The sequence below is a fragment of the Phlebotomus argentipes genome, unplaced genomic scaffold (assembly GCF_947086385.1).
Source record: "Phlebotomus argentipes unplaced genomic scaffold, Phlebotomus argentipes genome assembly contig_2, whole genome shotgun sequence".
NCBI classification, from domain to species: Eukaryota; Metazoa; Arthropoda; class Insecta; order Diptera; family Psychodidae; genus Phlebotomus; species Phlebotomus argentipes.
The window spans coordinates 2,937,170-2,962,846 of record NW_026776162.1 but is presented as its reverse complement, the minus strand read 5'-3'; the positions used below and the strand labels follow the sequence as shown (position 1 = coordinate 2,962,846).

Genomic DNA, 25,677 nt, shown 5'->3' with positions numbered 1-25,677 from the left:
ATTGCTCAATTGAGATTATCTTGCTCAGTGGCTCACTTGTGTTCAGTGTGAACGGAGAAATGCTCCTCAAGGGGACTCTCTTGGTGTTCTGTGTGGCCATCCTGGCTGAGGATGTGCTGGGGTGTCGCAAAGTGCCGCCCTTTGAGAACTACAGTCGCAGGACGAGGGGCGACAATGGGTATCGACTGATCATTGGCGGAGAGCCGAACGGATATGAGCCAGGGAAGATCTATAATCTGTTTCTGCTCGGCTCACGAACACACACGCGTCTGCAGCAGTTCACGCACTTCATGCTGAGTGTCCAGGCGTCGTCCACGCCCAATCTCAACACAGCGATCTTCTCCATGGCCAGCCCCAAGCGAGTGGGGCGCTTCCAGCTCTTCAGTGACTCCCTGACGCGCTTCAATGAGAAGTGCGTCAACACTGTTTCGGAGGCTGACGATCTGCCCAAGACAGAGATCCAAGTCATGTGGGTGGCGCCCGCCGCGGGATCGGGATGTGTGGCCCTATCAGCGATGGTGTATGAGAACCAGGATGCCTGGTATTCAGACGACGGCGGCCTCACGAAGATCATCTGCGAAGGAAAACCCACGAGACAATCCATCGCCGGCGAATGCTGTGCCTGTGACGATGCCAAATACAACGTGAGTGACTCTGGAAGTCCTCTGAAACACCATAGACTGACTTTCTCCTCTTTTCCAGTTCATCTTCGAGGGTATCTGGTCCAATGAGACCCACCCGAAGGACTATCCATTTGCCGTGTGGCTCACGCACTTTTCCGATGTGATTGGCGCCACGCACGAGACCAACTTCTCCTTCTGGGGCGAGAATCACATCGCAACGGACGGCTTTAGGAATCTCGCTGAATGGTGAGTGATGTCATGAGTTAATTACTGCATTCTGTGCATCGCGGTGTTCTTGAAAATGTGACCCAATTTAGTGCAGTTCAGTTTTCTTGACTCTATTTCGCGATTTATGCCGAAATACTACACTGTTGATTAATTTAGGAGAGCGAAATCAGCAAGATTTTCTCTACATAAACAATAATAACAGCGATAACAGGGAGATAAAGAGAGTTTTCGCTGTGAATTTTAGGGGATCTGTGCGTTCTTTGGAGGTGGAATTGCGGGCCAAGGGAGCAAAGCTGAGGAGTCTCATCAAGGCTGCCGGTTTGTGGTATCCCAGTGTGAACACCAACACGTCTTCTCACTTCCGCGTGGATAGAAAGCATCCGAAGATGTCCCTGGTCTCAATGTTTGGGCCTTCGCCCGATTGGGTGGTGGGAGTCAACGGGCTGAATCTCTGCCAGGAAGATTGCTCATGGAAGGATTCACTGGACATTGATCTCTTCCCCTGGGACGCTGGAACCGACAATGGCATCACATATATGGTAATTGTTGCAGAGGAATCTTTGATTTCGGGTAAAAATCATTCAACTGTCTTGCTTTCTAGTCTCCCAATTCAGAGACACAGCCCAGGGAGAGGATGCACAAAATCACCACGATGTACCCAGAAGACCCTAGAGCGCCATTCTATAATCCTACCGGGCAGGAGATGGTGCCTCTGGCCAGGCTGTACGTGAGGAAAGAGAGAAATATTCCTCGTGGCTGCGATGAGGACTTCCTCCAGGGACAGCTGGACGTCTCAGAGAATACAGAAGAAACTTCTAGGCCAGAGTGTGAGACGACAGAATTTTCCACCTGGACACCTTGTTCTGTAACCTGCGGAAAGGGCATCCGGATGAGGAATCGACAGTATCAGAATGCTGACAAAGCAGCAATGTTCCAGTGCAATCGCCAACTAGTGTCAAAGGAAATGTGTGTAGCCGACATCCCAGAATGCGAGTGAGTATCAGGAATTACTCTCCAAATTCATCACCTCTAAACGAATTGCTTTCTTCACCAGAGGAGGTCAAAGTGATGACGATGAAGATGAGAATCTCGGTGCTGCTGCTCCTTCGGTTGACGACGATGGAGAGGGTGTTGGCGTGTGCAGGACGACGGCCTGGTCTTCCTGGTCAGAGTGTACAGCCTCCTGTGGTGTGGGCATTTCCATGAGAACGCGCACTTTCATCGATCACAAAGGCAGAAAGAAGTGTCCTCACATCACAATCGTTGAGAAGCAGAAGTGCATGATGCCCGAGTGCTCTCTTGCAGACATTGAGATTCCAGATCCCATGTGTCCAGTAACACAGTGGAGTGACTGGTAAGTTTTGCAGCAGTCCTTCCTCAAGATTCCCCATTGATCTGTATTTTCCTTCTCCAGGAGTCCTTGCAGTGCCACTTGTGGTCAAGGAGTGAAGGTCAGGACGCGAATCTTCCTCGGAGATCCTTCTCTGAAGCAGAAATGTGAATCCAGACTGCAAATGGCGCAGAACAGGAACTGCACTGATCGACCGGATTGTATTCTGGATCCTCAGATTGCCAGGGAAGCTTGTCTCCTGCCTCTGGACGCCGGACCTTGTCGTGGATCCTTCACTCGCTTTGGATATCTCCAAGAGAATGGTCGGTGTTCTTCCTTCACTTACGGCGGCTGTCGTGGGAATCAGAACAACTTTGCCGTTATTGAAGATTGCCAGAGATCTTGTGAGGCTCTGAAGTTGTCTTCTGTGGTAGAAACTGCTCCAACTGCAGCCACTCCGACGATACTTGACGCAGGAGCTCTTCCTGTGGATTGTGTCCTCTCGGAATGGTCTCCTTGGTCAGCGTGCAGCGTCTCCTGTGGAGCTGGACATAGTGAGAAGCGTCGCTTTGTGATCCAGGAGGGACTCAACGGTGGAGCTGAGTGTCCTAAGAGGGTTGTGAAGAGGAAGCGCTGTCTGCGACCAGATTGCTAAAGAGATTATTCTTCATGATTCACTTACAGTCAGAAAATAAATGGGATCTCGAGGATCTCTCTAAATCTCGCTCTTAATCCTCTTATACACGATTTATCTAGATTTCATAAATCCGAGGGAAAAAGCTTTGTCGGCACTGTTCGGGTCTTGGATAATGCGCCTCGGCTGCGTTCGGGAGTGGTGAATTGGTATCGGCAGAGGGCCGGAAGTGGGAAAACCACCTCGATGTGTCAGTGTCATTTTGACGTCGTGAAGTGAATTTGGTGTGGAGAAAAAAGTTAATTTTGTGATTCATCCGCGGCCCAGCCACTGATATTCGATACGGAGGCGCAGCGCAGTGGCTAGTGAGGTGTCAGTGAAGTGTTTGGTGCATCTGAGGGGGCGACGCGAGTGCTCGAGGGCGCGGTGGGTGTGCAGCAGCGAGGGTGGCTGAAGGCGAAAGTGACACCCGACGAGTGTCCAAAAAAGTTCACACACATCTCTTGCGCTTGTGGGTGCGCCGGGAATCCTCACTCCCTTGATTCATCACTGGCGGTCATGGAGGCGATAGCCAAGCACGACTTCAGTGCCACTGCCGACGACGAGCTCAGCTTTCGGAAGAGCCAGATTCTAAAGGTACGCTATTTCCGGACACAGCGTCCGGGATGGCTATTGTTGCTCCGCGCGCGCGAGGGCCTCTCATGGTCAGGACAGATCCGATTGTCTCACGGGGAGCAACACCGCATTGACTCCGTCGTGGCTCAATTGTGCTCGCGGTTCCCCTGCGTCAATTGAGTCTCCCACATTCGGTGCAGTCTTTTGTGCGCCCCAACAACACGCTCGGCTCCCGTCCAGAGTCGCTTCTCAGTGACACAGACTCACAATTCCTGCCACATTCAATGGCTTTTATGCAAATGGCACACAAAACCAGTGCCAAGCCTTCACACGTCTCACAATTGATGGGATTGCTGCGCTGACCAGTCTGAGATCAGTTTCTCGGCAAGAGAACAATTCCATAAGTGATTTTTCTTTAATCATTCTAGCATTATAATCTATTGTCGTTACATGTTGTTGCTGCGGATAAGCAGTGATTCAGATTCTTGATTCTTGGTGATAAATTGAGCAGATGTAGAAAAAAACAGTCGTTATGCTTTGCTATGCGGTAATCGACGATCTCTGAGAATATTTCAGTAATAAATCAGTGAAAATGTTTTCACCGTGATAAGATAAACATACAGAAAATTCCGTTTCTGTATCTAGGTTTTCACAACTGCTTGGAAATGGGAAAATTGGCGAAAGCCCCGCCCAATCAGAGACTCCGCCCAGTTTTGTGTATTAATTTTTAACCTAATTAAAAGTAGATAAAGCAAAATATCTAGTTAATCTATTTGTTTTTATTCCAAAGACATAATAATTAATGATGATAATTTAGGTCAAACTTCCGCAATCGAATCATATTCTATGATTGCTTTAATTTACTTAATTCAGTGACAAGAGCTGTGAATACTCATTAAAATCACAGGCATAACGAGAACTATGCAAAAGCCAGAGAGATGAGAGAAAAAAGAGCCAAAACCAACTCATTCGGGCATCCTCAGTCTATGTGCTTCTATGTGTAGGTGGTCAGCGTGTGACTACCGGAGTAATGGAATATTTTACAGAGTCTCTCTCTCATCTTCGTGTGCGTCCTTCACAAAATTCCGCCAGAGAATTTGCTCTGTCTGCTCCATCACTGTGGGATTCCCTCGAGATTGAGGTGCATCAGTCTCTTTCTACGAATTCAGGGCCTGTTGAGCGACCTTGCTCGACCTTGAGCAGTAATCTAATCTCGCGAGAAGCCCTCGCATGAGATATTGCCTGAATACTGTGACAATTGGGTGAGGAATTTGAGGTATTTCGCCAACTCTCTCGGGAAATTGTATGGTACTGTCAGCAAAATGCTGTACAATAACAGCACTGAGTCAGAGGAAGCAATTGTATGAAATGCGGGAAATGGAATTCTGAGCTGTGGAAGCGATTTGCCACCGTTTTGTCTCGATGGAAAATTGCATTTGAAATGCATTCTGATGAAGTGAACCAGTAAAGGTCTCTCGGGCTGTATATATTGAGTGGAATATGTGCGAAGGAAATGTCATGGATAGATTCCTGGCAAAGGACGACGATTTTCACCTTTAGCCATGTTTAATCTAAAGGTCGATGGCATTGATTTAGTAGGTCAAATGGCGCTTCTAATCCAATATTATGTATGTAGCAATTCTATGTTGTCAGACGATGATGAATCAGAGAATCTGTTCGTGAGTGTCAAATTAAAAATCGATTTAAAGCTGATAATTGACTTCCTCATCTTCCACGTCAAACATTCAATGCATCACTGAATGTTTTCACGGGTTTCTCTTTCATGTCTGTAAATTCAATTTGAATATTTTTGTGTGACATAATTTGAGGCGAAAAATTAAATTCATCTGAGAAAAAGTCTATTATGATGTGTGTGTGTATGTGATTTTTTGCCGCGCTGCAAATCCTCTTATAGCGAAGAGACAATGGAAAGAGAGTGTGAAAGAAGTCGTAAATCTTGAAAAGTTCATTGATTTCAATCTTCAGTAGCACTTGTCTCTAAAATACTTCTTAAACTACTGAAATAATTTAACACATTCAGTGCTCAACTTGGTGGGGCTTCATTCAACTCAACTTTTTCTCACTCTGTTTTCGGGGGAGTGGGAAAATTCTTGTGGCGCGCGCTTATGGGAGAAGTTTCGTTGATCTATAATCCCCTTGAAAAGACGTTGAGGAATTTGAGGAGATAAATTATGTCGATAAGTATGGAGTTGAAAAATGTTGGATTTTCGTTGGAAATCTGGTTATGAATCACTGGAAAAGCACTTAAATCAATATTTGACTTTAGTTTTCTCCATAAAGTTAACTTCTTATGGCAATTCGGCCAATTCTGATGACTAATTCTGTCGCCTTTTCAACAATGCACTGCAATTTTGTCCACTAACTCAGTTTCTGAGCAAGTTTTGCTTGTTTTCCGTTGGGGGAGTTTTGCAGCCATTCACAAAGTCGTTTGCCAAAGGGGGAAAGAAATTGTTTGACTTGTTAAAGCACATACGCGTAAAACTTTGCAAAAATACTCATCAAATATTTAGTCAATGTCTTTGCCATATGGAAAAAATAAACACAATTTCAAGTGTGAGCCAATTTTACGGAGAATGCCGGCAAGCTTTGCACAGATTGTGTGTGGGTGGATAAAAATGTTGGGATGGAATGAAGATTAAAATTCCATCAATGGCCAATTTTGTTCAAAGCATTATCAGAGTTGGCAAATTTCTCACCAAATTATCTCCTTTATTTTCCACTATAAATTATTTAACATGCCAAAATAGCACTCCAGCTGCACTCCTGCCTTTCCTGCACATTCACTGTTGTGCTGGAGAGGAGAATCCAATTAGGATGAGACTGATGGCGAGCGTGTGTGTTGGCCAAAGAGAGAAACTGGAGAGAAATATTCGTTTGGTGTGTTGTGTGGATGTCCGAAAAAATATCTTCTCTATCTATTTGCAAATCTGTCCGACTGGTTTTCTCATGCATCACTGCTCTTTCTCCTGTGCAGGTGAAGAGGCCACTCTGTGAAAGAGTTTGTTGGATTTTGCACTGATGATGTTAGCATTTATTATGTGCTTTTTCATTTTTGGAAGGGCGAGAGAGAGGCAATATTGTGTGCAAGTGTACATGATACAGACGGTGGCGAGAGGCGCGTCTTGCTTACCAGAAGTTCCAACCAGCAAGAGAGTGCCGAAGAAAATGCTCTGGGAGAAGAGGATAATATGCTATGCGATAGTGGAAAAAAAACCGAATGTATTGGTTGCTGATGGTCGATGGTCGTGTTTTTTCTCCTCTCTGCGCCTCTTTTTTTCATTATGCTCTTTGAATATCGTGTGCGAGAGAAGAAATTCCACCGACAAAAGCGTGACTCATATTCCCTTCTTCGTCGTACACATCTTCAATGCCCACCTTCTTGACCTTCTCACTCCACAAAATATTCACTCTGGTTTTGTGCGTGAATTACGAAAATTCTGCCAAGAATTTGCTTTCACAGCACGAAAATTGGCTTAATATTAAAGGGAAGAAAAAGTAGTTGTAATACTGGAATTGAGCGTGAAATTCAATGGATGGTAAACATTTCCAGAAGTTATTGGACTTGTTCGGCTCTCGCCCAGCCCTATATTCACATCGCTCACATGTTATAATAATATGAAAACAATAAATGGAGCGAATAAATTAATGGAATGTCTCTTTTCGTTTATTTACACTAAATTTCCTCTATGCCACATGCACAAGAGAGCAGCGAAAAAAAAGAAGTGTAAATAGACGGCAAATTTCTGTTCTAGAATTTCTGTTGGGATTCCACATTTTCCTCTCTTTTCACACAATCAAATCTCTCTCACACTCGGTGTGCCTCGTGAGTGTGTGGCTTCCAATAGAAGAAAACGTGTAAATATTCAATTTTCTCAAGTGATTTTTACTTGTCTTGCTTCACTGTCTTGTTCGTCACTTTCCAGTAAATAGCAAAAATGAAAATAAACATAACACACATTCAGCATAAAGCATTTTAACGGCCAAGTCAAATGAGTGAGGAAAAAATTTCATCATAGAAATTGTATGTTATCAATGGAAGTATGAAATGTGTTGGAATTGCGTTTAGCTATTATACTATGCGTCTGTTTTCTTCAGTGTGCATGTTTTGTTGTACTATTTTTCCACTCAATTGGGTACTTATTGGGAAACTTTGTCTCTGGCCTGTGAAATTGCGGGTGTTTTATAGAATGGTGTACAAGAGATTTATATTTTTGAATTTTTCTGTAAAAAAAAAGAGACGAAAAAACAGTGCTATAAAAGATTTATCTGGTGAATAGAAGAGAGAATATGAGTAGTGAATAAATGCAGCAAGGCAATTTCATCCATCATTTCTCTGTCTCTCTTTCTCTCACTTTATTCTCAATTTGAAATATCATTTGAGATGTGCGACGTGAATGGGAGGGAAAAATTGAAAATAATAATAAATGTTTATTCAGCGGAGATTCGTGATGTTGGGATGTACTTGAAAAATTACATGCAAGAATTTAATTGATCTTCTTACTTTCCTAAGACTTTTCACATCAGAATATTTAATTACAGTGATTCTGTATTTATAGATTTTAAATATGGAAGATGACATGAACTGGTACAGAGCCGAACTGGATGGCAAGGAGGGCCTAATTCCCAGCAATTATATCGAAATGAAGAATCACGGGTGAGAAATGCTCATAGCTCGCACAATGCCAATCTGAATAGTGAACTCTAAAGAGACCTATTTATTCCCCAACACTTTCAGCTGGTACTACGGAAGAATTACGAGAGCTGATGCGGAAAAGCTGCTATCAAATAAGCACGAGGGGGCATTTTTGATTAGAATAAGTGAATCGAGTCCCGGAGACTTTTCCCTCTCCGTCAAGTGAGTACACATAAAATTTAATTATCTGTCTTTCTCCACTTTCCCAATATTGTGTATTTGTGTGTGTGCGTGTGCAGAGCAGAATCCCCAATTAGACCATCAATGAGATCTGGGGAAAATGACTGTCTGTTTGAGTGCAGTTTCCCACTTAATAGGCATTTAATGAATAATGTGGACAATTCGTGGCCATGTTGACGGGAGATTTTTATTGAGATTTCTCACTGGAGATTCGTCCCAAAGTCGCCAATATGATGAATTGTTTGAACAATAATAAATCATGGCATTTTCTCTCAATAGTCATTATTCACATGAGAAATTTTTACTGCTTGCTGTAAAATTGTCTGGAAAAGTGTGATGAAGAGAGGAAAAGAAGACGATATCTCACATAATTTCACTGGAATGCGATAAATTTTCTAGCAAGTGTTAAAGAGAAGTTTACAGATTTGCAAGTGTTTGAGCAATAAGAAAGTCTTCATGGAAGAAATATTTAAATAATGCATAACAGTGGAAGTACTAAAAAGCACTTAAGAAGTTTGATTTGTTGAATACTTGAGTTTCATCTCAATGAAACACACATTTTGTCATGTGGAATAGAATGATTCAGCTTTCCCTGACATTTCTTTTGACTATATAGAAATGTTTAATTCCTACAGCTTAAAGTTAACTAGTTTTGCTCTGCTCCACATTCACGATAGTTTAAGAAAAGTTGGACACAGAACGAGAATTCTGTAGAAACGATGCGTGAGGCGCCTCGAATTTCATAAAAGTCATGAGATAAAACGTTATTATAGAGGGAAATCAGTTATTAAATTCATGCTATTTATTTTGTAATTAGTTTGGCATGCACGATAAAATTGTCACATTTTATACTCTATGTTTTTTTTCTTCTTCAAATCATTAACATTCTCTTTCATTGGGTGTTTTATCATTGAAAGTATAATATAATATATATTTAGTGATTTTAAAAGCAAGAGAGTGAAAAGATGTTGCAATTTAATTCAACACGATTTTGATGAGCGTCCAAATGTGTTGGCAAAAGTGAATTGGGGAAAGGAAAGTTTCTAAATAAAAGATATTGAATATTAGTTAAAATAACTCAGACATTTTTCACTTTTCCTCATATTTCACCTCTCGTTTTTTGCCACCAAGGAGGCAGAAGAGAAGAAGATGTGTTATAATGAATATTTATGTGCTATTGGTGTGAATTTCAGATGCTCCGATGGTGTTCAGCACTTTAAGGTGTTGCGCGATGCGCAAGGCAAGTTCTTCTTGTGGGTCGTCAAATTCAATTCCCTGAACGAATTGGTGGAGTACCATCGCACGGCCAGCGTGTCCCGTTCTCAAGATGTCAAACTACGTGATATGGTTCCTGAAGAGGTCAGTTTTCGCAATCACAGGCGCACGCGAGCGACCCGCATTGTGTAATCCCCGCATTCTCTGTCTCTTGCAGACACTCGTCCAGGCTCTCTATGACTTCATACCGCAGGAATCGGGCGAGCTGGACTTCAGGCGTGGCGACGTTATCACAGTGACGGACAGGACGGACGAGCACTGGTGGAGTGGCGAGATTGGCAATAGAAAAGGACTCTTCCCAGCTACTTACGTCACTCCCTACCACTCGTAATGTACGTGATTGAATTCTCATGGCAAAAACGTGTGGCAAAGTCGGGGGAGGGAGAGAGAGAGAGAGCATATATACAATTTTTAATGATTGAGATGAAAAAAAATCAACAAAATCTGGGTCGAGAACAATTTTTCTTTCTTATCTTCTTTGATGGCGAAAAATACTTTGACTAACACAGACGCGTGAAAAGAAGTATGAGGGTGGAGGATAGGAAAAACAAATAAAAAAAACACTATCGTGAGTCATTTGGAGAAGATGAAAATATCAGATTTTCAGGGGAAAAATTACCAGAGAAAGACAGAAAGGAGCTTTCTTATATGGATTTATTTTGAACAAGCTTTCAAAGGACAGTAAATGAGTTTTGCATTTAATTCAATTTCTCTGACTTTCATTGCACAAAAAGAAACGCGATATATTGATATTCTGTTGAATTCCAACTTGTCAATGGGAACAACGTCCAATTTCTGTTCTTATTTCAATAAATAATCCACAATCAAGTCCCAAATTGTGCTGTATAATTATTTCGATGGCAGAAAATATTTTCCCCGCGCCAGCAAATATTTCCTCTTGTAGTTTGTTTATGTGTCCCAAACTTGAGAGACGTTTTATTGATAAGATTCTTGTCTCGTGAAATCTATATTAAACAAAAAAATGCAAATGTATGAGAATGAGAACCTAATTTTGCGCACTGTATATATTGAGAAATTTTGCATAAATTACATTTCTATGCTTAAATATAATTATAATCTTGAATGAGAAGGAGGAAAAAGAGAAACAAAAACAAGAGACAAGAATATATTAACACTAACTTGTGCTTTATATAATTTTACGTTATAATTTCTATTCTTAATGAATATATTAATATAGATTAGCAATGATATGATGGGAATAGCATTGAAGAGAACAAGAAACAGTGACACAGAAATAAAAGTGAAACTCTTTTTTCATACAAATGTACAAGAAAAGACATCAAATTGTGTGTTTCCACCTTATTTATCACCTCTATTATACTCCTCTTCTCGTCTTGTACGTGAATCTTTTTTCAATGCTATGACCATCATTGACATTTCTTATATTAATAGAATAGTTGATATTTTAAAGTGAAGAAAAGTGAAAAAATAAATTTTGAAAATCAACATTGATAGAAAGGGAAGATAAATAATTGTGTAGTTTTTCTATTTAGAAAAGAATAAATAAAGAATATTTTTTTGGGAGATTTTCTCGAGAGAAATGCCAAACAACAGCAATATATGATGGAAAAAAAATTCAGTTTCGCCCCACAATTGAAAGATAATAAACCCCTCGAGAAAATATGAAAAAAAATTATCAAGATCTGTCCAAAAAAGAAACATAAGTTTTAGAGAAGAGAAAATGTGTCCCATTTTTAGATGAAAAAACTTCGTAAAAAAAAGCTGCAAAAATACTGTAATGCTTCTTTTGATATAAAAAAAAGTATGTAATTGTACTGAACATATAAATAATTTTATAGAGAAGAAATTATTTTAAATCAAATGAAAGTGTTGGAATGGAAAGTGAGGTGGCAAAAGAATAGAGGAATAATTTTTCGAATTATTGTGCTTCCCCGAGGAGATGAAGATGAAGAGTTGGAAAAGCGGAGCTATTTTGAACATCCATCATTGGAAAAAGAAAGAGTCAGAAAAAGGAGAATGCGTGAGAGATGAGATTTTTCTCAGTCAAATCTTACAGCAGAAACTCATTCTTATTTTATGTGAGATTTTTACCGTAAAACAAAACACTGTAATGCAAAATGACGATGGAGGTTTTTAAGAAAAAAAAGGGATAAGTGAATAAATTATATATAAATAGACTGAGACTTTTTTCAATTGATCGTAAATTCTGAGTTGCTATTCAATTTCTAAAAATATCTATATTAATACCTACTTAAAAATTTTACTGGCCTCTGCAACGTATTCAAATGTCGTTTCCTTGACGATTTTCCCGGTAAACAAACATCGAGCGTGGAATTCGCTTTGTTTAAGGCAAAAAGATGGAACTGGAATTAACCAGAGTGGATTATCTGGATGCTGGAGTCATCATTCCCAATTGCGTGAAGCTTCTTCCGGGAGAAGTGGCCAGATGTCAGCAAAAGGTTAGCCTGAATTCTCCTAGACGACACAGACAAGTCCAAAGATATCCTTTGCAGCTCATCATCGCCGATCAGGAAGGTGTGATTCAGCTCATCTCGTCCAAGAAGGACGAGATCCAGGTGCACTTCAAGACTCTGCCGGGCCCCAAAGTGGCCTCGGTGCAGCTGGGAGGCGCTGCAGGCACGCCGGCGGACAAGATGTTCGTGGCGATGGAGAATAAAGTGCATGGCTTCAGCAAGAAGGGCAAAATGTTCCTCTCCTTCGACACGAATCTCACGGAGAACATCAAATCCATGTTCGTGAGCGGACCTGATCTTCTTGTGTGCGGCAATCACGTCTACAATCACTACAAGGACTGCAAGGATGTCGGAACTTATCTCTGTGGCGACACTATCGTGGACGTCGTGGCGCTTTGTCCCAACAACGTGAGTATCTCAGAGTTTCTGCGTGAAATCAAAGTGTCTATCGAGAAACAAAAATATTTTCCGATCAGATTCTTTTACACACTCCCTAAAATCGCTCCATTATTCCACAAGTAACAGAGGAAACACCCCAATTATTAATGTCTCTGAACAATTTGGCCTTCAGTGATGAGGAATCTGCCTCCCAAATTAACGCTTTTATGCAAGAAATCAAGACAGAAGTGATAAAGACGGTGATCCCGAGTCAGAATGGGAAGCCGAACAAGGCCGATGAACACGACCATGGACAGACTGAGGAGTATCAGAACTTCAGGAGAGCTCTCGATAGCCAGAACGCCGTGGTGGATCGCCTGAAGAAGCAGCTCAAGAGGGCCATGAAAGAGTCCGGAAGCTGTGAAGAGGCAGTCGTTGAGGAATTGAGGAGGGATCTGCTCAAGGAGGTGCAGAAGCTAGAGTGTCTGGTGGATCACATCGTAAATCATCACAGAGTGTTCAACTTTGACCAGCATTTTGACCTCGAGCCCAACTTTTCCGACGAGAACATGAAGCAAATTCCCACGCGAGAGAGCGAAGTCGTCTCTCAGGAAGCCCTGGAGGAGATGAATCAAGAGGATGAGTACAAAGACAGAGTGATTCGGTGTCTAAAGAAGAAAGTTGGTGAGCAGAAGAAGAAGAAGTCCTCCCCTAAGAAAGCCTACAGAGTCTCTTCAAATGTGAACTTTGGCAATCTGAGCAGGGAAATGGCCTTTCACGAGAAGAATCTCGGTCAGCTGGAGAAGGGAATTGACCAAATGACCAACAGACTGAAGAAGATTCGCAAGGTCTGCGGCAGTAATCGCACGGGCAGGAAAAAGACCGCACAGAAGACATTTGAGAGGCAAAACTATCCGAATGTCGTCTCGAATCTGGCCAAGAAGGATCGCGAGATTAGAGATTTGTGCATGAAATTGCGCGTGCAGGAGTGTGATGAGAAGCCCGCGGCGGAGAATAAGTTCCTCCGCGAAATGTGCCAGAAGATGGGCGGGGAAATTCACACACTGAAGACATTCGTCAGAGAGCAAAACTGCCAGATCAAGATCTACCAAGAGAAGTACTTAACGGCCCAGCAGATCGCCGAAGAACGCGCTGCATTGCTGAAGAAGATGCATCACAAGAGTGAGCAGATGGAGGAGTCCGTTCGGTGTGAGATTATAAGAATCAAGCAGGACTTTCAGCGTCAGAACAATGAATTGATGCAGGAGAACAGAAAAATCAGCAGCGACAGGGACAGATTGCGAGAAGAGTATCGCAAGAAACGCATGATTCAGGATGAATTGAACAAGTTGACGCCTGAGCTTGAGCGTCTCCAGCGTGAGGAGAAGGTCTGGATGCGTGAGAAGAAGAAGAACCTTCCTGGTGTGATTGCTGAGCTGCAAGAGGAGTTGCAGTGTCTCCTCTACAAGTACAACCAATTGTCCTGCGAGAGAGACACTGTGCAGGACAATCTCGCAAGAACTGAGGCTGAGCTTGAGAAGATGCGCTTGGACACTGTCCAGATGATGGATCGCACGAAGGTTGCTTGTGAGGAGGTCAACAAGTCTCTTCGCTGCGAACTGTCTGAGGTGGAGAAGAAGCTGGCTCAATGCCGCGCGGCGGCAAGGATCGCCCTCAGTGATCGGGATAATTGCATCAATCAGCTCAAGTGCCAGATTTCCGTGCTCGAGACGCAATTCCAGGAAGCGAAGCTGCAGATTGAGAACGTCAAGGGACACATCAGCCACGTCACAGACAGAGTGACCGGGGGAAAAACTGTCTGCAAGACTTGTGGGAAGATTCTTTGAACATTACGAGCACAAATGGTGCTAAATTTGCCGTCATTATACTTTCAATATATACACACATTAAGAAGAAATCTGAGCTAAATTGTGCGTCACAATGAAATTATTGATGTGATTCCTTGCAGAGTAATCGTATTATCACCATTCTCGCCTGCTCAGGAAGAGTGCTGAGAATCCTTGAGCATTGCCGCGTGAGACAAACCATCGAACTCAACAGCGTGCCAACGATAATGCACATCCCGAAGGGATTGGGAGACAAAGTGATCTGTGGATTTTCCGATGGAAAGGTCATCCTGTATAAAATTGGTCATTTCTCCCTCGAAGGTCTCTTTTTGCTTCTTATTTCTTCCGAAATTGTACCAAATAAAGTATTGAATTTTTCCCACTTTGTAGTGACTGAAGAAGTTCTTGTGGAAGATTCTGAACATGCCAGCGCGATTTCTTGCCTCAACACTTTCGATTTGACTGGAGATGGAAAGGAGGAGCTCATTCTGGGCCGAAGAGATGGAGTACTTCAGATTTTTTCCATGAAGTCAGACGATAACGAGATAGATTTGGAATCTCACCAGCTCTTCATTGAGGTTTGTGTAGTCTTAGAATGTCCGGAATAATATTAAGAATTACTTTTTTTTGCAATTGCAGAACTACAATGAGAGCATCTCGAGTGTCCAAGGAGGATATTTCGCAGCCAATGGATACGCTGAGGTTGTTGTTTGCACGTACACAGGACGAATCTTTGGCCTGACCACTCAATGCGTGGCCAGAAGTATCAGTGATAATCAAAATGCCGGGACAATGAACTTTCCCAACGACACAAATCTCCGGATTGCAAAGCTGAGGTGAGAGAGAAACGTACACACATTTCCCCTTTATCCCCAAAACGATGATCTTATCGCCAGATCGGAGATCGCTGAACTCGAGTCAAAAGTGTCCCGCGAGCGAGAAAAGTACCAGCAATCCACGCAGGCCATGTCTTCAGGCCTCTCGGCCATTCCAATGCTCAACGTCAACGACTCTGTGAGTGTAAATTGTGCATTTCTCCTCCCGCCCGCGTCTGACCCATTCCTCTCCTGTCGCCCTGCAGATGGTTCTGTGCCGCGAGGACGCCTCGTACGATCTCTCAATAGAGATTCCTGCGTCCATTGAATACATTCTGCTGCAGAGCGACGTGCCCCTCGAGTTGCTGGATGTTGAAAAGAACACCGCAGTCGTCAGCTTCAGTGAATGCAACCCATTGGTAATTTAATTTAGATTCCCTATCGCGCGCCGTGTCTCTGCTTCTCCTTCTCTCTGTCTCTCTCGCGCGCGCACGACTCCGTTTGATCTCCACGTCTCCAGTCCAGATCAAAAGACACTCTCTCAGCGTGATTGTTTGTGTGCATTTTTATTCCGCTCCTGCATTTCAATTGGAACGGAGAGAATTCCACGGAAGCGCACAGTTACAGCCTTTATGCGCCGAGAGCAATTAAATTCGAGCGCACTCGAATTTAATTGATTCCCCCAAAGTCACACACACTAATCGTGTTCTAGGAAATTACACATATATTTCTCACCACAATTTTATTATTATTATTATTATATGAATATTTTCAGAGTGGAAACTGCTTATTGGCCACTTACCGATGTCAGCTCAACACAAATCGCGTGGATTTGAAGATTCGCACCATTGAGGGTCAGCACGGCACTCTGCAGGCCTACATAACACCTGCGCTGCAACCGAAATGCAGTCAATTGCGAGAGTACGCGATTAAGCCCTTGTCGTTGCACATCCGGACTCACAAGATCGACGAGACGCGCCCCTACAGCAGCCTCACTCTGCGGGGCGCTTTCAGTTTGTCAGAGATGCACAGCTGGATCAGCCACTGCGTGCCGGAGATTCCCGAGAAGCTCTCCTCCGGCGATTCATGTGAGCTCGTCTTCGAGAACGTCCTGATAGGATCAGTGTTGCGGTGCGAGTACAAGAAGGGCGAAGCTGAGTTCAAGAGCGACAACATCTCCACAATCTCCATCATCAAGGACGTCCTCACGCGAGAGATCACGAAGAAGAGGATCAAGCTTGAGATCTCCACAGACATGAATCCCAACTGCATCAGTCACATCTTAGGACTCGTGGAGCCCATCTTGGTGCGACACATGAAGATGTCTCGGGACTACAAACTCCTGCAGGCCCTCCTGGAGTTGGACATCCGTGGTGACGAGGACTTGGCCGTTCTCTGCAAGGAGTGGCAAGAGATCTACAAAAATCAGAAGGAAATCACCCTCAATGTGGGAAAAGATCGCGTCTTGGTGGGTCGCTTTCATGGCTTTCTCACTGATCTCTTCATTGATTGGAATAAATTCCGCGGCACCAATGTCAAGTCGAAACTTCAGCAGTTTCTCCACCTTCTGGAGAACTACAATCACGATACTGTGTTGCTGTTCTTCGGCGTCAAGAGTGATTCAGTGTGAATAAAGTGTCTTCTCGAAGACAACACACCAGTTTCCTTGGTCATAGTATGATTGAATGACTTCAATTCCCTCAATTTTTCCGCAGAGCTCCTCCAATTCGCCCTCCTCGAAGACATGGTAGAATCTCAGGAAGGTTTTGGGATGCTCCGTGCCGTCCTTCAACTTCCAAGGCACAAGAATATCTCTATGCTTGAACTGCGTTCGATTTGTGTGCACAGGCAGGGGAAGTTTGTCATCCCTCATCGGATTTTCATCTTTCTCATTGCACTTCTTGTTCTGCTTTAAATAACTAGACTTCTTCTTATCCGCCTCTTGATTCTTCGCCCACACATAGATCAATCCTCGCCCGGACTTCTCTAGAATCCTCGCCATTTCCCTCACAGCCTGAACTCGGCGATCCTCAGAAGCCAAGTGGTGAATTACAGCAATACTAATGCAAGCACTAACTGAATTGCTTCGCACTGGAATGGCCAGACAATCGCAGAGAAGAGTATTCAACTGCCTCTCCTGGCAAACTTTCAGCAGAACATCACTTCTATCACAGCCAATTTTGATGACATCCTCTCTGGCCAGCAGATACTTTCCATTTCCACAGCCAATGTCCATTAAAGACGATCCTGATGGCAAACTAGCTATAAATTCTGCTACTTTAGGCCATGGAGAATGTCTTGTTTCACTAAAATGCTGTGCAATTTCATTGTAGATCTTGTGAACATTTTCCTCTTCTACTTTTGAAGCTATTTTGGCCAATTCCAATGAATTTCCTCCCTTCTCGGTCTCCCTTTTCTTCGTATCACAGAAAGTGGAGTAATTACAATCGCATTCTCCTCGTCTCAGTGTTCGGAATGTGAAGGAAATTCGGATGGATCTCTTTAAAATCGTCAGAGATGCATTTTCTGAACCACTCGGAACGATATCCATACATCTGGGAGTGATTCCATGAGTCCAGTTGTATCTACTCTCACCAGTCATTAGCAGAATACACCGACGAGGAAGAAGTACGCATGTATCTTCTCCAGAAGCACTCCTGAATTCCATCACAACGTCACTCCCAAGAGACAGAGAGACGATTGGGCCAGAGAAAGCGCTGTGAGTGTCACAGTGAGGCGGAATTCCTTGACCAGGAGCGTACTTGTTGACTGTGAGTTGATCAGGAGTAGACCAATCGATATCGGGGTATTTCTTGTGCATTCTCTCCCACAGAATATGGCATTCCTGAGGGATTTTCTCATTTAGAGGCACTTCAGGATCCACATCATTGGATCCATAGCGAAATTCATAGCCAAAATGCTTCACTTGCCGATGCTTCAGTTCCTTTCCTGAGGCTTCTTCCGTCCAATTGACGCATTTCATGAGTTTCTCTTCCTCCTCCTCCGATATGAAGTCTTTGAGGACTACAAGACCTGGTGGAATTGTGTTCCTCTCCCAGGGACTTTCAATTTTTGGGAGATCCCTGCAGAAAGACAGAAAAATCAGTCCCTGATTCTGAGCTAATTTTGCCTTTCCATGAAGATGTTGAAAAATCCTGTCTGAATCCTCTATTGTTGGGCACGACAAGAAGCAGAAAGACTTTCCAGGAAGCATGATAATCGCTGAAATCTTTCCCACACCTCCAATCACTTCTAAGACACTTTCCGGGCGTAGTCCTGTTGAGAGTCCAGCATTACAGATCACCAAGTTCTGCAAGGGATCCACAAGTTATAACCTCAAAAGCTCATGGAAACCAAACATCTCACCATTTCCACTGTGTCAGTGCATTTAATGCCGGTGTTCTGTTCAATCAGGACTTGGCATCTTCTGGTCTTCTTTTGTAACTTTTTGCACTGTTGACTAGTCATTTTCTGCAGGAAAATGTGAAATTCTACCGAATGGCAAAAGCTCGCTCTCAAAGTGAAACTAAATCTGCAAGAATGCTACGAATGCTGTCCACCTGTGGCGCTGCCGGCAAAGAGGGGCGATTACCAGAATCTGGATTCCGCAGCCGGAGGAGGAAAAATGGGAAAAGCCTGGTATCAACAGAAGTTCTTCAAATACGGAGCTCCATTTATAATCTTGGTTACTGGAGGGTCCTTCGCCTTGCGAGAGTTCACATCGTTGAGGTAAGTTTGTATTGTTTTGGGCAATGTTTTGAATCTCTGCAAAAGTAGGGTTATATTTACCTTTTTTGCAGGTATCAATTCGCGAAGAACACGCAAATAACTCCGGAAGAGATGAAGAAGCATGGAATAGAGATGAAGAAACCCGGAGAAGTGACTCTGGAGAGTGAGTATGAGAAGATAAAGAAATTGGACATTGACAATTGGGAGAACAAGAGAGGTCCTCGGCCATGGGAACAGAATATTCCTCAACGTCCCCAACAGAAGTCCTGAACTCGAGCTCCAAGCATTTTTGCACTATCTTTATTTTTGCTCTAAATTACAGGCTAGGTTCCAGATACAATTCATTGTAAATTACATAGAGATATTTAGGAATAAAATAAATGAAGATAAAATATTTGTAACTTTTTGCTCTTAAAGTAATAATGTTAGTGACAAATGTAATATGCATATTTTTTCCTAAAAAGACGGAGAAAATAGGTTGATTTTAGTGATCAGGAAAACTTTTGTGGTCACCATATAGAACTTCTAAATATCCTTAACATCTAAAATCTAAAATTCACTTCTAATTAAAGGTTGCAATTCCTTAAAAATTATAGATCCTCATCATCATCACCCCAATCGTTGATCAGAGTCTTGATTTCGCTGCTCTTCTTTCCATCGTCACTCTTGGCGTCCTCCTTATCCTCCTCTGCGGATTTCTGCGATTCCAGCTTGTCCGTCTCCTCGTCCTTCTCCACCTTCTCTGGCTCCTCCTTCTTCCCGTTCGCCTCCTCCACACTCTCCTTGGCGCTCGTCTGCGAGTCATTGTTCCAATCCTCGAGCAGAGCCGACAGATTCTGTTCCACTTCCTCAACGGCACTCTGCTCCTTCAGGCCCACCTCGTCATCCACAGAAGGATTGGTGGATGTGCGCAAGATAACCCTGATTCCCTCTTGTTTGCTGGCATCATCCTTCGCAGCCTCCAATCCCATGTCCTCGTCTTCACTCCAATCGCCTTCTAGCTCAGAAATCAGCTTCAACTTGTCCTCATCGCTCTTCGACTTTTTGCTACTCTCGTCCGTCTTCTCCTCCTCAATCGGCTTCTTGCTCTCCTCTTCTTCCTCTTCAGCAGGATTCTCCTCCTGCTTCTTCGAGTCCTCCTCGTCTTGTGATGTTGGGATATTTTCCTGGGAATTATTTAAAAATTATACACATTGTTAATTGATTAAGAAAAAAATTACTCACTTGAGAGTTGTCTTCAGTATCTTGAGTATTGGATCCTTGCCACTCCATTGGCGTGCTCGGCGTCAAGACACTGTCCTTGATGTCGCCGGCATGCAGATAGGCCTCCTTCAGGCCATCGTCCGCTTGACTGTACACAACAACGATCTTCTGGTCGGCACTGTTGATGATCTCCGTGTTGCCCTCAACGAAGTTGTCCTGATTCAACACCATCACCACATTGTCACTCTCGCCCTGCAGTTGCGACATCAGCTCCTCCTTCTGTGCCGGCGTCAGCTCAAGCTCTGACCCATCCTCAGTAACCAGCTTCGTCATAATCTCCTGATCGGTCTTCTTGCTTCCGTACTCGCCGTGCACGTCCGCCATGGCAGCCTCGATATACTGGCTGGAGATGAGGTCAGAATCTCCCTGGAATTGATGCGCCTCGCCAATCACCACGCTTCCCTCCACGAGACCAAGACTGGTGGCAATTCCACTGGCCACATTGCTCAGCGCCTCAGCTTCACTGCTCGGCTCCAACTTGGCCGCCGCCTTGCCCTGAATCTGATTCACGTGCTGAGCCGACGGATCCAGAACGAACGGAATACTCTTGGTGGATGGCAAGGAGATGTTTGAGAGGATCTTTATCTTCTGATCAGACGTCTCGGCGAGTTCACTCTCCTCCACATTCGGCACATACTTATCCGCCTCGTCCTCGTACTGCTCCATCTCCTGCTCCGCGTCCGAATCATCCAGGATCCCATCCTGGCGGGCGCGCTGCTTGTGCTGGCTGTGCATGTGCTTGAACAGAGCCGTCTCCGACTGGAAACTCTTGTTGCAGTAGATGCACGTCTGATGGTGCACCTTCTTTTTCCCATGCACATCCACATGGTGCTTGTTCATCGTGACCTCGTCGGGCGCTATGAAGGGGCACTCCTTGCAGCGTGGGAAGGACATGTTGTCCGGCGGCTTGATCTTGTGCTTCACCAGGATGTGGTAGTACAGCTCCGTCTTGCGGCTGCTTCTCGCCTTCCAGCCGCAGTGTTCACATATGCGCGGATCGATCTTCTCGTGGTGCACGTTGATCAGGTGGCGACGGAAGCCTTTGTACGTCGGGATGCCAATTGGGCGCCCATCCACGCCACAGCGGAGGCACAGCCACGGTCCCTCCATGTTCTCCGCCCCCTTTGCGATCAACGCGTGCATCGTCTTGCTGTCAATCCTCCCGCCACGCGCCAGGCTCTTGGGATCCACCGGCAGCTGCTTCGCCGGCGGAGTGGTGCGGAAGGACGGCTTAGGCTTCACCTCCACCTGCTCAGCCTCCACTGTCCTGCCCTGCGGACTCTTCTGCATAATCTTGAGCTTGATATTCTTGTTGTTCTTCACCAGATGCGGATACTTCTTCAGAACCTCACTGATGATCTTGGCGTGGTTGACTTTGCCAGACTCTTGCACCACAACTGTGGGTCGCTGATCCTTCTTCGCCTTGCTCACCGCCCTGCCACTCTGCTGCTCGTCACTGGAGTTCGAGTAGGTGTCATCGGCATCATCGTATTCCCTGGGATCATCTTCTGCCTCCTCCTCGATTTGCTTCCGCAGCTTTGCCGCCTCCGTGTACTCTTTCACATCCTGCAGATTTAGCTTCTTGTGCGGCGGTGAGGCACTGGCAGTGGCCGGGCGCTTATTGGGATTGGTGTATCCGGATTTCCGCAGTTTCTCAAACACCGATGCTTTCGTCTCCTCGTCGTCCTCCTCGCGACTCACTTGGTCAGCAGTGATCAGCGGCTTGCTTTCATACGAAATTGGGTTGAAAGATGAGTCGAAGGCTTCGGAGATGTTCTCGTCCGGCGGCTCAAAGCGACTGGGGCCTGTTTTGGAGCCTACGTGTGGATACTTGGACACCAGGGCTACTGGCTCTGGCACCGGGTCAGACATTGGCTTCCGCACGTACGTTACTCCCGGCTCCTTTTTGATAGTGATGCCCCCAATTTGGGTCACTCTGCCCGCCGAGGCGTACGTGCGCTCTACTTGACGCACGTTGGGGCCCCGCGTCTGCACCACCCGCTGCTGCTGGGCGGACTTGTTGAGAATGACAGGGGCTGAGCGACTGGGAATGGAGCGACGGTGCGCCTCCAGCAGCTTTAGCAGAACAGTCATGTTCATATCGCGAGCGGTCTTCAGCAGACGCTCGTACATCATCACCTCGAACTCTAGGGTGCCTGTGTACATGAAGTTCACAATGGGCACCACCACGTCGGCCTGGAGGTCGCGCGGCATGATGAGGATGTCCCCGTGCATCTCGCACGTCGTCTCCAGGAGATTGAAGTAGTCCGTGCACGCACTCAACACCAGCCGGTGCACCTTGAGCTGCGAATTGTCCTTAAACTGCAGCGTGAGATCGCAATAGTCGGTCTTGTTGAAGAAGTTCTGGAGCTTCTGTAGGAAAAACACTCCCCAGTTGTCCACCTTCACCGACTTCACCTCCGTCATCCTGTGGCGTATTTCCTGCAACGATAACCATATAAGTGTCTGCTCTGTCATCCCGGTACTCACTCCCGACACCTCCAGAATACCCACCGTCGATTACACTGAGCGAAAATTGCTGTGAAAGTTTGTCCGCAGACGAAAGCTTCGGGGCCGCTTTGGCTTTGCTGAGATTCTCCCAGAGCGCGTCCGCCCTGGCCACAGACGCTAGATCCGAATGCACAACAAACACCACTTGTGACTTCACCGGAGTGCCAGGGAGATGGCACAGGGATCACACGGAGAGCAAGGCTGTTAGATTTCGAAAAATTTTAGCAAATATTTTCCAAAATTTCGTACAAACTCCATTTTATCTCCGACTCAATTCAACGTCATATCGATACCACCGCGGCCGCAAGATGGCGCGTCGGGTGAGAAGGGTGTGGGCAAAAAGCACCCTCGAAAAGCTGCTTGCGACGCAAAAAAGGGTTCTTCGGGGCTGTTAAACGACTTGACTGCGCGTCCTGAGATTTTCGCGGGGGGGTGTTCTAAAGACAAGAGCCATCTATTTACAAGGCGACTGCTAGAAAATGCTGAACGCCGCTTGGTGAATATAGCCTCAATGGCCGACGTGTTTCCACCACACTTGACGAAGGGTGGTGAGTACGCATTGACAGTTTGACTGTTTTTACTGCGCTCAGCATAGAGGCGAACACGGGAATTCAGAGCGATTTTCTACGTGCAAATGCCACCAAAACTGAAATTTGCCGAAGGTAAGACGCTGGCTTTGGGGAATACGCCAATCTGGGGTCCGCGACTCAGTGCCATATGGCGTGTTTGGGGTCGAAAGTGGGGTGGTTTCTGGTTTTCCGGAGAAGCAATGGAGATGCGCTCTTGAGGCCTGTATTTTGATTGCATTTCTCGTGTTTTCCAGGTGAAAAAGTCTTATGCTTCCATGGACCCCTCATCTACGAGGCGAAGGCGCTCAAGAGTCAAGTGCTGAAGGACAAACAAGTGAGATACTTCATCCACTATGCGGGATGGAACAAAAAGTGAGTCTCTGTGGCTGTTTTGCCCCCAAAAGATGGTGCACTAACCTCAAACATGTTGGTTACAGCTGGGACGAGTGGGTGCCGGAGAACAGGGTGCTGAAGTACAATGAGGCGAACGTGCAGAAGCAGAAGGAGGTGTCGAAGCAACACGCGAGTCTCGCGGCGAAGAACAAGAAGGCGCCCGGGAAGAACAAGAAGTCCGATGTGCAGTCCTCGGGCACGTCTAGCAAGGACAAGGACAGCGACTCGCGCGCCTCGACGCCGTCCAAAGAGCTCACCACCAAAGAGACCAATGCGGCACCCGTCGCACCCCCGGCCGCCGCTTCCACAACACGGCGCTCCGTGAAGCCGGCCAACACTCCGGACGCCGCGGAGCAGCCGCGGAAGAAGCGCGGGCGCTTAGACACGAACGCCGAGACGGAGGAGCAGTTTCTGTCGAAGGTGGAGATAAAGATCAAGATTCCCGATGAGCTAAAGCCGTGGCTCGTGGACGACTGGGACGCCGTGACGCGGCAGCACAAACTGGTGGAACTGCCGGCCAAGAGCACCGTGCAGGACATCATTGACGGTTATGTGCAGTACAAAAAGGGGAGCAAGAGCACGACACCTAACAAGGAGACGGCGCTCACGGACGTGGCCAGCGGCCTGATTGAGTACTTCAACGTGATGCTGGGCTCGCAGCTGCTGTACAAGTTCGAGCGTCCGCAGTACGCCGAGGTGCTGCAGCAGCATCCGGACAAGCCGATGGCAAAAATCTACGGGGCGGAGCACCTGCTGCGCCTGTTCGTCAAACTGGGATCAATGCTCGCCTTCACGGCACTCGATGAGAAATCCATTCAGATTCTCCTCGTTCACCTACAGGACTTTCTCAAGTATCTAGTAAAAAATAGTTCCACCCTCTTCAACATGCAGCACTTCGTCAACGCCAGTCCCGAGTATCACCGCAAAGCGCAGTAAGGATGCCAAGAGGACACGTGCGCGCGCGCGCAGGTAAAGTCAGTAAGAATATTTTACCATTCGACCCTTCCTCAAAAGTAATGGAAAGAAAAGAAGCCACTCTACAAAGATTGATAAATCATTGCGACAAAAGAGAGTGTTAACAAACAAAAAAAAATCAGCGGAGTAGTAATTGAAATCTCCTATTTAAATGTTCTGTTTCGACGATTGATAAGGTAATATTGTTGTTTGATGACAGAGATACAGGAAGATCTTCCCTTTAGGGCATTTTAGAGAGTGTTTGTTTCCTCATCCACAAAATCCCCGCAGTCTCGTCTTTCGTGCACAGAGTAAATTGTTATTGTGGTGGCGCATCTTGACAAAATGAAGAAGAAAAGTAGAGAGGAAATCTGTAGCATTAGCATGATAAATATCTGGCTCCCAAACGATGGGTCAAGAGATGTGCCTAACGAGACAAGAGAATCACAGCCAATTCTCTTAAGATCAAAGCGAAAACATGAGAAATATATAACTTCATTCCAATGGATTTTAGGGCGTTATAATGCTATTAATTTAATTATTTAAGTGGTCCTATACCAAATTTATCGAATATAGCATTGAAAAAAAATCTAATCATTTAACTACACTTCATGTGCTATAATTAAAATAATGGAAGAAATGAGAGTAAAATCAATAAAAACCCATCTATTGAGTAATGATAAAAACAAAAATGATTTTTAACATGAAACAAAAAATATGAAAAAGAATGAATAGAATATTGCGATGTAAATTATGCTGTGTTTATTTATTCGCGACGAACTTTCTGTGCAGATCAGCAAAAAAATGTTTCGAAGCGTTGAGAGTGATTCTGATCACAAATTAATGCCATTCATCAAGGCAGTGAAATGATTTGAGCAGCTTTGCCAGAAAATGTGCTGCATTAATTAATTTGGCGCGATCCTCACTGTTGTTTTACGAGCATCAGTTACAATTTGCAATTGTTTCTCAGTTATTCACTATTTATGACTCCTTTTCATGATCATTCAGTGTGAATTGCTGGAGAGAAATTAATCCACTGGTGAGACACGCAAAGATTTGATCAGAGTTGCGAATAGAATGATTTGCATAGATCAGAATGATTTTTCGCGCCAAGTCATGTGAATAAGACTAACTTCGGGCGTCGAGACAGTGGATAAATATAA

The 25,677-nt window shown here is 44.9% G+C and overlaps 7 protein-coding genes across 7 annotated transcripts; 5 read left to right on the top strand and 2 right to left on the bottom strand.

The window, feature by feature from the left end:
* Nucleotides 1-2,901, top strand: LOC132265417 (spondin-1). Its single transcript, XM_059766068.1, has 6 exons — nt 1-644; nt 703-869; nt 1,096-1,390; nt 1,453-1,844; nt 1,906-2,205; nt 2,266-2,901. The coding sequence occupies exons 1-6, from the start codon at nt 60-62 to the stop codon at nt 2,834-2,836; spliced, it is 2,310 nt and encodes a 769-aa protein (XP_059622051.1). The 5' UTR covers nt 1-59; the 3' UTR covers nt 2,837-2,901.
* A 160-nt stretch (nt 2,902-3,061) lies between these two features.
* On the top strand, nt 3,062-11,758 carry LOC132264741 (growth factor receptor-bound protein 2). Its single transcript, XM_059765040.1, has 5 exons — nt 3,062-3,451; nt 8,008-8,105; nt 8,187-8,306; nt 9,518-9,683; nt 9,757-11,758. Exons 1-5 carry the CDS (start codon nt 3,374-3,376, stop codon nt 9,928-9,930), a joined length of 636 nt encoding a protein of 211 aa, XP_059621023.1. The 5' UTR covers nt 3,062-3,373; the 3' UTR covers nt 9,931-11,758.
* A 180-nt stretch (nt 11,759-11,938) lies between these two features.
* On the top strand, nt 11,939-16,746 carry LOC132264242 (Bardet-Biedl syndrome 7 protein homolog). The gene is made up of 7 exons (XM_059764361.1): nt 11,939-12,463; nt 14,403-14,601; nt 14,671-14,858; nt 14,920-15,116; nt 15,177-15,294; nt 15,362-15,514; nt 15,871-16,746. The coding sequence occupies exons 1-7, from the start codon at nt 11,939-11,941 to the stop codon at nt 16,723-16,725; spliced, it is 2,235 nt and encodes a 744-aa protein (XP_059620344.1). The 3' UTR covers nt 16,726-16,746.
* LOC132264253 (alkylated DNA repair protein alkB homolog 8) lies at nt 16,717-18,644 on the bottom strand. The gene is made up of 2 exons (XM_059764372.1): nt 18,462-18,644; nt 16,717-18,405 (listed from the first exon to the last, which is right to left on the bottom strand). Exons 1-2 carry the CDS (start codon nt 18,561-18,563, stop codon nt 16,717-16,719), a joined length of 1,791 nt encoding a protein of 596 aa, XP_059620355.1. The 5' UTR covers nt 18,564-18,644.
* A 68-nt stretch (nt 18,645-18,712) lies between these two features.
* On the top strand, nt 18,713-19,393 carry LOC132264265 (cytochrome c oxidase assembly protein COX16 homolog, mitochondrial). The gene is made up of 2 exons (XM_059764383.1): nt 18,713-18,824; nt 18,896-19,393. The coding sequence occupies exons 1-2, from the start codon at nt 18,721-18,723 to the stop codon at nt 19,092-19,094; spliced, it is 303 nt and encodes a 100-aa protein (XP_059620366.1). The 5' UTR covers nt 18,713-18,720; the 3' UTR covers nt 19,095-19,393.
* On the bottom strand, nt 19,103-23,007 carry LOC132264231 (centrosome-associated zinc finger protein CP190). Its single transcript, XM_059764350.1, has 2 exons — nt 20,049-23,007; nt 19,103-19,990 (listed from the first exon to the last, which is right to left on the bottom strand). The coding sequence occupies exons 1-2, from the start codon at nt 22,563-22,565 to the stop codon at nt 19,415-19,417; spliced, it is 3,093 nt and encodes a 1,030-aa protein (XP_059620333.1). The 5' UTR covers nt 22,566-23,007; the 3' UTR covers nt 19,103-19,414.
* A 149-nt stretch (nt 23,008-23,156) lies between these two features.
* Nucleotides 23,157-25,265, top strand: LOC132263259 (mortality factor 4-like protein 1). The gene is made up of 3 exons (XM_059762935.1): nt 23,157-23,260; nt 23,422-23,539; nt 23,605-25,265. The coding sequence occupies exons 1-3, from the start codon at nt 23,233-23,235 to the stop codon at nt 24,494-24,496; spliced, it is 1,038 nt and encodes a 345-aa protein (XP_059618918.1). The 5' UTR covers nt 23,157-23,232; the 3' UTR covers nt 24,497-25,265.
* The last annotated feature ends 412 nt before the right edge of the window (nt 25,266-25,677 follow it).